The sequence below is a fragment of the Periophthalmus magnuspinnatus genome, chromosome 4, assembly GCF_009829125.3.
Source record: "Periophthalmus magnuspinnatus isolate fPerMag1 chromosome 4, fPerMag1.2.pri, whole genome shotgun sequence".
NCBI classification, from domain to species: domain Eukaryota; kingdom Metazoa; phylum Chordata; class Actinopteri; order Gobiiformes; family Gobiidae; genus Periophthalmus; species Periophthalmus magnuspinnatus.
This window is the reverse complement of record NC_047129.1, coordinates 21,830,842-21,843,076: the sequence shown is the minus strand read 5'-3', so window position 1 is coordinate 21,843,076 and position 12,235 is coordinate 21,830,842. Positions and strand designations below refer to the sequence as shown.

Below are 12,235 nucleotides of genomic sequence, written 5' to 3'. Positions count from 1 at the left end.
AACTGTATGAGAATTATTTCCATTTCCAAGTGCCATTTTTGACCGGATCCTCTCGCACTCTAGACATAAAGGTGTGTGTGTATGTATATATATATATATATATATATATATATATATATATATATATATATATATATATATATATATATATATATAATATAGTGTGTGCAAGTCAAATGGTAAAAATCCCAAAGAAATTATTGGAAAATCACCTGTTTGGGATTACATACACCCCACACTGCTATTGATCTGACTGAAATAAATGCTTGTTAGAAATAATTTTTATCATGATGTATTTGTGTTTGGGAACCACGGGGCTAGATCAGTGTTGCTCACCTGTTATCCTTGTTGCATTGTCTGCTTTCAAACTTAACACCCATCAAAGAGTTTTGTAGACTGTCAGCAGTCTACCTGGCTCTCTTTGTCTCCCTGGACTAGGATCCACTGCTCTGGACTTTGATGCCTTCATCTGAATTGTTGGAATAATGTTATATCACACATAAACATGTCCCAACAGTGTTTTGTTTAGTTGAATTGAAGGCCACATTGAGACAATGCATTTCAAACAAACATGAATATCCCGGCTATATATTCTGTCTTAATCATTTGTTTTAAAATGCTACATGGTGATAATATATAACTTGACCTCTTGAGTGTCATATATAGTACATTCTAAGAATTACTTCTGGGGTAGATCATGTATAAACTAGCAGTCCATGTGAAACAGCAGTGGCTCTATAAAAAGCATTGGCATTCTATGAAAATTATTTATTTTTACAAGCAGCACATTTTTAATCTTGACAAATCAGTGTAACTAAAAAAGTTGCTACAAAAACATAGTACATTTACATTGAATGGGCTCCTTAGTAACAATAGTATGTGCTTCTAAAAATATAGGGCTCAGTGGCATTCACAGAACACTGCTCCACAACAGCTGAACTCTAAGGGTCAGGGCCCTCACCAGGCTCTGAAACACACCCAGAGAAGACAAGTCAGTTTCACTGTGTAATGTATTTATATGAATGATTACATGAATTTCTAAGTAGTTATTGTTGATTATGTGTGAAAACATATGTTAGGCATTAATAATGACTTTAGACAGCGCAAGTACCTTGGAGTAGCTTTCCTCTTCAAATGAGTTGCTTATCTGATGTCTGTGTTAATAAATGGAGGGTTAGGAGCAACCATGGTTACAGAAATCATAAGCTGCATGGTGAGAATGTCAGTATACATTTCTCATACAGAACTAAACATTAACCATTAAGATTGTTTCATAGTAAAGGAACTATATGTAAGATTCTGAGTTTTAATGCCATAAACATGTCCTGTTGCTGTCCCTAGCAATAGTGGATGAAGTACTCAATTTTGTTACTTAAGTAAAGGTTGCTACAGAGGTTAAAAAAAAAAAGTTACTCAGGTAAAAGTAAATGCAGCTTCAATGCTGAAATCCCTTTGGTTTGAACTTAAAAAGACTCTGATGTGAATCGTCACTACCTAAACTTCATCAACAAATCAGTAATCAGTGCTAGTGCAACTTCTGCAGCTCAGTGAGTGAATTCTGGAGGTTCTGAGGCATGGCCTGTCCATACACTGAGAGTGAGAAAAAGTTGTATGTGTCCTTTGTCTGCGGGTTAAGGCACTGGCAACACAAGTTCCGTTATGATTATAGTAGTTTTTTTAAACTTTAAGAGAGCAGGACACATACAGCTCCTTTAATATAAGTAATGTTTATCTTCTAAATTGTCATGTTCTCTAATGTTGACCTGTCAGGAGCAGTGGGAAACTTATTTACAATTCATTTATTTACAATACTTTATTTTTAAGGAGTACATAAATGGGGAATATGTATACTGTGTGTTTTGCTTTACATATACTATATAAAAAACACATGCTTTTTTTCTTACTGGAGAAAAAACAGGAACAGTTTAGTCTGATTTGTTAAATGCCAGAATAATGGCATTTCATTTCATTTTTTTCTTCAAAATCAGAAGTTTACATATATTTTATTAATATTTGGTACCATTGCTTTTAAACTGTATGACTTGGGTCAAACATTGGATATCCTTCCACGAGCTTCTCATAATAGTAGGGAGGAATTTTGGCCCATTCCTCCTGACAAACTGGTGTAACTGAGAGGTCTGCCCATAAATTTTCAATAGGATTGAGATCAGGGCTTTGTGATGACCACTCCAAAACATTGACTTGGTTATCCTTAAGCCACTTTGTAACCAGTTTGGCAGTATACTTCAGGTCACTGTCCATTTGGAAGACCCATTTGTGCCCAAGCTTTAACTTCCTGGCTGATGTCTTGAGATGTTGCGTCAGCTTTCCACATAATGATCTTTCCTCATGATGCCATCTACTTTGTCAAGTGCATCAGTCCCTCCTGCAGCAAAACAATCCCATAACATGATGCTGCTTCTCCCATATTGCACAATTGAGCACAGGTGTTCTCAGGTTTGCAAGCTTGACCAAACTCTTACATTTTTGTTTTGTCAGACCACAGGATATGTCTCCAAAAATTAAGATATTTGTCCCTGTGTGGATTTGAAAACTGTAATCTGGCTTTTTTTATATTTCTTTTGGACTAATGGTTTCTTCCTGGCAGAGTGGCCTTTCAGTCCATGTCGGTACAGTATCCGTTTCACTGTGGATAATGACACACTCTTACCAGCTACAGCAGCATTTTCACAAGGTCTTTTGCTTTTGTTCTTGGGTTGATCTGCACATTTCAGAACAAAGCACGTTCATCTCTGGGACACAGAACCTTCCTGAGTGGTATGATGGACTAGCATTTTATACTTCCAAATAACTGAACAGATGAACGTGGCACCTTCAGGCATCTGGAAAATACATCCAAGGATTCACCAGACTTGTGCAACTCTCTTCCTGATTTCTTTTGACTTTGTCATGCTGTTACACAAAGATGCAGTATTTTTCAGGTGTGCCTTCAAATACATCCACAGCTGTGTCTCTAATGAACTTAAATGTTGTCAATAAACTTATCAGAAGCTTCCAAAGACATGTCATCATCATTAAAGGCGTAGTAATCTGTATGTAAATTTCTGACTTTGAAGAATGTAATGAAAAATTGTAAAAATCCATCTCTCATTATTTCACCTCTCATTATTCTGACTAGCAAATAGAAGTATTTTTCAGTACATATTTAGTCAGATTTCATGTCAGACAGTGAGAATAAAGTGTATGTGTGTTTGTTTAAACATCTGCTATGATAAAAGTTTAGCCTTCTATGCTGTTGGTGATGTACTTACTACATTGTCCACATCACCTTTATACCAGAAAAAAAAGCTGTATTTGTCCACTACCCATAAGCCAAAACAAAAGTCTTATAGGTTAGCTGAGGGAGTCTTGATCAGAACAAATCAGTGTGGTAGTAGTTACAGCGATGGTTGCATTAACAGTATGTATTAGGATGTTAGGATGTACTAACAGTAGGCACAGTAGTTGATGGCTGTAGTACCACAGTAGACACATTGCATGTTAGTTGTAGTACTAACGGTAGGCACAGTGCACGTTGAGGGTGGCGTAGGCTCGCTTCCTGGCCTCGTGGATGTACAGTTGCATGAATTCTTTGCCATACATCTCCCTGTCATCCTCTTCCTCCTCCTCGTCTTCCTCAGGCTCCTTTGGTTTTCTAGGAGGAAGAGTCACGTCCAGAGTCAGGGGGTTGTCTCGGAAATTCACAAATCTGAAAGGAACAGACACAATTGTGTTTATGTTAAAATGTAAATATAGAGTAAATCATAATTGAAATGTTTTTGATTGTTATTACTGTTTATATACTGCTCCACTTTTCACATGTGATTTCCAGAACAGGATCAGTGTGGAGGAGCAGTGGCTCTGTCCACGGAGTCAAGATTCTCATTCAATGTCAATGTGAGCAACGAGGCATGTCTGTTACAGTGTTTCGCTTTAGCACATTTTCTGTAACTTTTCATAACTCTGGCAAATTCAGAAACAGTTCACAATGTTTGATAAAATAAACTTTGTGAGCACAATGTAAAACACTCTTGAATAAAGGACACTTTGTGGTTAAAATATAAAGCCAGTCATCAGATTTATAAAGTCATCTAACCATCATCCAGACACTGGGCGGAGAATGCTACCACACTTAAGCCATGTAGTGTGAGGAAAACTTTCTGATCGTGTGAGAGTGAGGCACATGCTGTAAATATGTGTACAATATTACCCAATCATTTAGGCAAGACAAAAGTTAAATTTACAAATCTGTGCTTTTTAGCACTGGTATCTACAATACATTATTTTTATAGTGTCATTCAGACACTTTGAGGTCTGACTTGGACCTCAAAGTGTCTGAATGAAAACCTGGTTCACACGGGTTTTCTGATGTGTTTTATGTTTTGTTTACTAATGCTTCTGCAACTGTCTAAACTGTTTAGAATGTCTTCATGTTGTGATTAATGTGTTTTCAGTTGTGTTCTTTGTGCTTTTGGTCTATGGACTGTGAGAGTGTGCAGACAGCAGCATGGGTAGAGAGTGTTACAATTGCAATCTGTGTTTAAGTAGTTGTTGATCACTGTGTTTTAGGTTTTGAAATTTAGATTTTAGTGTCAAAGCCAAAATGATTGAAAACAATTGTATTATTATAGTAGTAGTAGTAGTAGGAATATTTAAAAAATTTTCAATCGCATTGACCCTAAAGTCTAAATTTTGCTACATATTCTAAAACTCTAAAACTGTGCAAACACTCAGTTCATGTTGGAACAACCTTACATCCATTTTCAAACCTTAACTCTCATATCAGAACTGCAACTACTACTACTACTACTACTACTACTAGTACTAGTAGTAGTAGTAGTAGCAGTAGTAGTAGTAGTACTAGTAGTGTAGTAGTAGTAGTAGTACCTGAGGCGGCTCATGTCCTCCATCAGAGGGGGTATGTCGCGGAGCTTGTTGCTGCTCAGGACTAGTGTGTCCAGGCTGGCCATGAGGCTGATGGTGTCGGGGAGTTTCTCAAGTTCATTTCTCTGGAGCCATAGAGTGTGCAGCTTCTCCATCCTCAACACACACAAACACACACGAAATGCCATTTCAATGCTTTTTCAATGACAAATGTCATGCTGTGATAATCTAGTTGTCTATGCACAAGGAGTTATTTTTGATTAGTCTGTCAAATTAATTAATTAATTCATTCGGAATACATATTTTCTCTAATAAGTCCTCAATTCTGTCCCTTTGACTGTTTGTGTCTCCTAAGTGTAGCAGTGTGCATGGCTATAGTCCCACCTGTAGATGTCATAGGGCAGCTCTGTCAGTCTGTTGCCCCCGATGTCGAGCCACTCCAGAGCAGGCAGGTCCAGCAGACACTCAGGGAACTCATAGAAATCATTCATGGACAGGTCCAAGTGCTGCAGCCTCTGCAGGTTCTTCAGCTTTACACAGCATACAGCCAAAAGAACAGAACAGATTATTATATAAATGTTCTTTCTTTTCAATGGGGAAAGGTCCTCACAAAATCCATCAAGTCAGCAAGGAATAATTTGTCTGAAACTCATAACTATCAGGAGGTTAGGAAATAGGTAAGTGTAATATTTATATTTTTCACAGAGATTGAAATGTAATGAGGACATTTCATTTAAAGATGTCTATAGTGATAACACTAGTACACTAGATCCCAGTTGTGATCCCATGTGGTACATGGAGGATCTGATCTGGTTTCGTCTTGTCTGGTGGTAGCTTGAGGGTCTGGTTCGGTCTGGTGGTACATGGCGGGTCTGGTTGGTCTGGTGGTACCTGGAAGATCTGCTCTGGTTGAATCTGGAGGATCTGGTCTTGTTTGGTCTGGTGGTACCTGGAGAGTCTGGTCTGGTGGTACCTTGAGGGGTTTGTCTGGCCTAGTCTAGCCTGGTGGTACCTGGAGTGGCAGAGCGCTGAGGTCCCGGTTCATGGCCAGCTCCAGTCTCTCCAGACTCTCACACTGACCCAGCTCCTCTGGGACACTGGTCAGCCTGTTATAGCTGAGGAGAAGCTCTCTCAGACGACTCAGCTCACCTGCAACAACACCAAAAGATGACAATACAACCGTAACTACAGTGTGAACATCTACAACAGTTCTGTTGTGTTCTGCTGTGCATATGACTGAAAGGTTTTTATTCTGCACTCTTCTGTTTTAATGTTAATTTTATGATGATTATTTGTGATTATTTATGTTTTTTTATTTTTGTTTTTATTTTCACTTTGAATTACTTTGTGTATGAATTGTGCTATACAAATAAACTTGCCTTGCCTATTGCTATACAAGTGTTAAACAAGGACTAACCCACAAAATTGTGTATTAAATTGACTCTAAAGTCAGCAAATGCTCAAGCTGCAGAGGAACCATCAGAAGGAGCTCATGTACCACAGATTCAATGTTTAGCTTTTACACTGTTTATTGAATCACAAATCACAATCATGCTGAAAAGATGATGTCCTATAGTTATTTGCAGTACCAAATATTACTATTTATTATATATTTGTTTACAAAATGGGAGCTTAAAACAGATCTAGAGCATCTAATGCTCTAGATCTGTTTTAGAGGTGGATAATACTCAGTTACACATATTCAGTTATATTTACATGAGTAACATTTTATGTACTTTTTCAGAGTACTTTTGTTGCAGAAAACACAGCGGATTTACCAATCTCCTTGGGTATGTGTGCCACGGCATTGCGGGACAGGTCGATTACAAGGAGGTTCTGGAAGCTGTGAATGAAGGTGGGGAGGGCCTCCAGACCGGTGCGGTGCATGTGCAACTCCTGCACCTGGGCCAAGCGCACCAGGCAAGGAGGTAAGCTCCTCCACTCCTCCTGCTCCAACCGCAGCACCAGGCGGCCATCTTCAGTCTGCAGCTTCTGTTTGAGGCGGGCCAAGAGCGCGCGGTCCTCCCACACACCCACACCCACTCTACACACAACATAAACTGATCACCATGTTGTAGTCCAAGTTCATGGTAACAATGGGTCTATGGTCAAGTCACAACATGGTCACATTTAACTTAACTTAGATTTTAACTTTATTGTCCACCACAGTGTAAAATTCTTTGGTTCACCATCACATTACACTTTTTAAGCCAACTGCATTTGGGACAAATTATCCTTTGTACCCCTTTGTTGTTAAAGGCATACTGTACCGACAGCCTGATGGCATTAACTTACTTCTTATTATCCACTATCTGATAAAAGGGAACTGTGAAGCTTCTGGTCATCAGGTACATGAAGGGAAAGCTGTAACCCATTTTTAGTCAAATTAACCATTCTGGGAAGAATCTAGATGATACTCTCTATACACTATACTTCAAGCCCACAAAAATCTACTGTCAGATGATCCCTCCAGACACCAGCTATACCTATCTTTATATTTACCCCAAAAACTCCAGCTGGATTTGAAATCTGCAGTTTCTCTGTGCAGAGCTTGTTCCACTTATAATGAAAGTAGATCACACACTTATATTAAGGCCAAAACTACAGAGCCTCAGTTTCACAAAGAGCCCAGCCATTTGTCTCTGCTGCTAAGGGTTCAGACACAGATTCAGTTTGAGCTGGGGGCCATTTTAGTCGGCAGGCTTTTTAGGAAAATTAGGCCTGACTAATGTTAAAAATATAAGTAGTTACATTACACAGAGGATGCTCAAAATCAATAGTGAGGGACTAAGCCATCCTGTGTTGATCCAGCTAAAGAAGCTCCATCTTTTTCTGTTCTTTCCCAGTGATTTTTGCTTTCTTATTTACTATTCAGTTGAGCTTATTCTTGTAAGCCACTATCAGACCAAACCAAACAGATATGTTACAAACAAGAACACTTTTAATAAGGCTAACATAGGCCCTCTCCAGAATCTGTGAGCTCACTCCAAGACCCCCTGAGCTTTCTGATCATAGAAAGTCTCAGGGTGCATTTCTTATAGATCTCTTCCACATTTTGTGTGAAATTTAGCTTGTCATCAAGATATGTTCCTAAATACTTGAAGCTACATGCAACCTCAATGACAATCAACCTGATCAGAGGTGAAGAGGGACTGAACACGGCCCTTAGATAGCCCTTTTCCTCCAGTGGGCACTCAGTATTCTTTACATCAAGAAACCACTCACCCACTCATACACATTCATTCAGTAAACAGCTGAAGGCGAGGAGAGTAAAGTGTCTTACCCAAGAACATGACAATTTGGATTTGAACCACCACTCTACCAACTGAGCTATACTGGGGTAAAGCCAACAAAATCTCACCTGTTAGAAAACTATCTAAGCCAGCCCAGAACAATAGACTGTAAATGCAAAGTAAATAGTTGTAGCCAAATAAAAATGCTATGTGAGTTATGTGAGTGTCCCAATATAACAACAGCAGTTTCACCAACCCCTCAACCATAGTCCTATAAACATTTCTAGTCTACTCTATCTCCACTACTCATCAGATTAATAACTGAATAAAAAACAAAACTTAAAAATCTCAGCTGATATGAACACAGCTTTAATTTCACTTATCCCTAAAGCCAACAAAGATGTCACATTTCTGTCAGACCATTGTTTTATCTCACTCATCAATGTCAACATTCAAATTATCGGTAAAACTCTAGCTCATAGAGTTGAAAAAATCATACCACACATCATTCACCCAGATCATCAGGTTTTCATCAAAGGAAGACAATCAACAAACAATACCTGTAGATTATTCAGCATAATTAATTTATCATCTTTGCAACAGGATTATTATTCCATTATTGCTACATTATATTCCAAAAAAGCTTTTGACTGATTAAATTGGACTTTTTTTATACACCACAATGCAAAAATTTGGCTTTCGAGAGTCATTGATTCACCAGATTACAATTTTATACATAGCACCCCCCAATCACAGTCACCACCAATGGACTAACATCACATTTCACATTAAGGGACTAGGCAAGGATGTCCACTCTTTCCAGCTTTATTCATCATCTTCATTGAGCCCTTAACAGCACAAATCTGTCAAAACCCTCTCATCAAAGGTATTGAAACACCCAACTTCCATCACAAAATATCTCTGTACGCAGATGATATCCCACTCTTTGTGCAAAAACCCCAATATTCTTTACCTGAAATATTTTAAATTATATAAACATTCTTGTAAATATCAGACAATGGAGTAAGCTGGAACAAATCTTCAACTCAAAGACCAATCAATCAATAGCACTACCATGTACCAAATGGGGAAAAAGATACCTCAATTACACCGAGTGACAACTTCTAGACCCAGATCTGTGCAAATATCTACTTAATATCTAACAATGCAGACTTTCAATTAATACAATGCAAAATTCTTCATAAAATGCACTACACAGATGACAGGCTTGCTAAAATGGATTTTACTATTGAAATTTGTTCACATTGCACACCAAACTGTTCAGACACATATGTCCACGCCACCTGTTACTGCACCCCAATAAATTTTGGGGAAATGTAATTAATTTACTATCACATTTTCCCCATCTCTCTGCCTGCTAGGGGACCTGACGGCACTTGGTATTGACATCATTAACTCCAAAGATCTCTAGCTCTAACCATTGCAAAGAAAACTATTCTCATGAACTGTAAAACATGACCAAAAATTCACATAAATCAATGGAAAAACCTACTCATAGATTGCACTACAATGGAACCTACAACCCCCTACAATTAGGGTTAGGGTTAGTACAATAAAGGGACATTGGGGGACCTTACCTATCTCGACTCCTTCTATCTGTCCTCACCTGTTTGCCGGCCTGTCCTTGGGGGCCCTCCTCCTCTGCTCCTTTTCTCTGTCCTCACCTGTTCGCCGGCCTGTCCTTGGGGGCCTTCCTCCTCTGCTCCTTTTCTCTGTCCTCACCTGTTTGCTGGCCTGTCCTTGGGGGCCCTCCTCCTCTGCTCCTTTTCTCTGTCCTCACCTGTTTGCTGGCCTGTCCTTGGGGGCCTTCCTCCTCTGCTCCTCCTCTCTGTCTTCACTGATCTTGCGGATGCGCGTCTCCCACAGAGCTTTGATGGACGACACTGAGCTGCTGATCACCACCATGTTGATGATGTCACCGTGACTTCTGACCCATCGGACACTGGCTCCACCCACAGTCGATCATTATGCAGAGCTCTCGGGTCTCGGGCACACTACGATTAAACGAACACAACAGAACATTTTTATTTTACAGGTACAGTATGTAACCTTCTGGAGATGATATGCCACCTGCACAATTCCATGGAAATACAATACTTTGGAACATTCTCCATATAAATATGTTTTATGCCATATTTAATTTGTCTAAAAGTGACATACTGTGGCTTGTAGATTGTTCCGAAAGATTATCAGAGGCATATGAATACTTGACAAAACAAATTATTTTCTGCATTTTGAATTGTATGAATAGAAACCAGTAGATTATTTATATTGACTGATGACTAAACACCTCCACATGCATCTTAAAAAATGTGTCACTAAGTATCATTTTCCAATTCAACTCCAAGAGTCATTTTTTCAAAGCTATCCCCCAAGACACACATACATACACACACACATACACCCCTACATACATACATACATACATACATACATACATACATACATACACACACACATACACCCCTACATACATACATACATACATACATACATACATACATACATACATACATACACACACACATACACCCCTACATACATACATACATACATACACACATACATACATACATACATACATACATACATACATACATACATACACACACACACACACACACACACACCCCTACATACATACATACACACACATATACACACATACACACACATACACACCCCTACATACATACACACATACATACATACACACACACACACACACACACCCCTACATACACACATACACACACCCACACACCCCTACATACATACATACACACCCCCCCACACACACACACCCCTACATACACACACACACCCCCACCCCCACACACCCCTACACACATACATACATACACACACACAACCACACACACATACATGCATACAGGTTCAGGTCCCTTGTGAAGAACATTAAAGGTGCACTAGATGGAATTGCCCACCAGAAAAGGTACGATAGAAGCCCACTTGTCCCACTAAAAGCATTCAGTATTATGGCTGCAGTCTGTGTGACCATTCTCACAGACTGCCACATTCCACTGGTCAACTCTCATTCAGGAGTTCAGTGCAGACAGTTATTTACTTCACAATGACAACATGTATCTATCAACAGGAAGCGAGTGAACTCCTCTTATAACTTATAATAAAGTCAACCGAAGTAATATAAGAAGTTTTTGAGTGTCCTCACCTCACAGCTCCGCACTGCTCTCCTCCATGATGTGTGAAATCTGACCCCAGACTAGTATCAAAATTAGCCCCTGGTCACATGACTGGACCCACCATAACCTCCAGCAGGGAGGCCTTTGATTTCAGGATCAAAATTATACAGTTTTTAATTTAGGCTTTTTTTTCATTTTATATATATATATAAAAAAGATAGTTTTATTATTAAATGTATATTTATACTTTTATATTTGATGAAATGGAACAGATGTATTTTTGTATTGTTAAAGTGTCTTAACAGTAGCTGCATCAGATGTTTGGCTTAGAGTAGTGTAATTTATGAGCATGAGTGTTGGTTCCTATACAGACGACCAGAGGCTGCTCAAAAATATGCCCCTAATCTTTGAGATAAGATTCCCAAATACCAGAGTGAGATGGCTTCACTGGCCCTAGGAAAATCAGGGTCAGCATTAGTTAGATGCAGTTAGATGGTCTGGGATATGAGGGCATATTATTTTTATCTTAGCATTTTATTTTTCATAAGGGGACAGGTAAGGAAGCCAATTTCCACCGTGGAAAAAAAAAAAGCCCTACAGGAAGTTGAAATTTTGAAATTTAAACTCATAATTAAGAGTCATATTCTCCTATTTATGAGTTTAAAACTCAAAGTTTCCTGTGGGCCTTTTTTTTCCATGGCAGAAACGGGCTTCCATAGGACAGGAGACAAACATGTAAAAAAAAAAAAAAATTTTTTTTTAATATTTCACACATACTGAACTAATGTGTCCCAAATTTCACTACACTGAAATTGACTAAAATGACTAAACTGGAATTGTAAAACTTGAAAATTCATTTTTGTTTCAGATTTTATTTTTATGGCTTTCAATTTGTTTTTGATAAATATTACAATGGCAAAAATAAAATTTTAC

At 38.6% G+C, this 12,235-nt stretch overlaps 1 protein-coding gene across 2 annotated transcripts; it reads right to left on the bottom strand.

Annotated features, from left to right (window-relative positions):
• Nucleotides 1–755: 755 nt before the first annotated feature.
• Nucleotides 756–11,354, bottom strand: lrrc39 (leucine rich repeat containing 39). Of its 2 annotated transcripts, none has more exons than XM_033965584.2 (8): nucleotides 11,332–11,354; nucleotides 9,919–10,132; nucleotides 6,663–6,928; nucleotides 5,897–6,033; nucleotides 5,269–5,414; nucleotides 4,888–5,040; nucleotides 3,519–3,709; nucleotides 756–967 (listed from the first exon to the last, which is right to left on the bottom strand). In XM_033965584.2, exons 2-8 carry the CDS (start codon nucleotides 10,041–10,043, stop codon nucleotides 942–944), a joined length of 1,044 nt encoding a protein of 347 aa, XP_033821475.1. In that variant the 5' UTR covers nucleotides 10,044–10,132; nucleotides 11,332–11,354; the 3' UTR covers nucleotides 756–941. The 2 variants fall into 2 exon arrangements, with proteins under 2 accessions (XP_033821475.1, XP_055077230.1); XM_055221255.1 differs by lacking the exon at nucleotides 756–967 and adding an exon at nucleotides 1,096–1,154.
• Nucleotides 11,355–12,235: the final 881 nt, after the last annotated feature.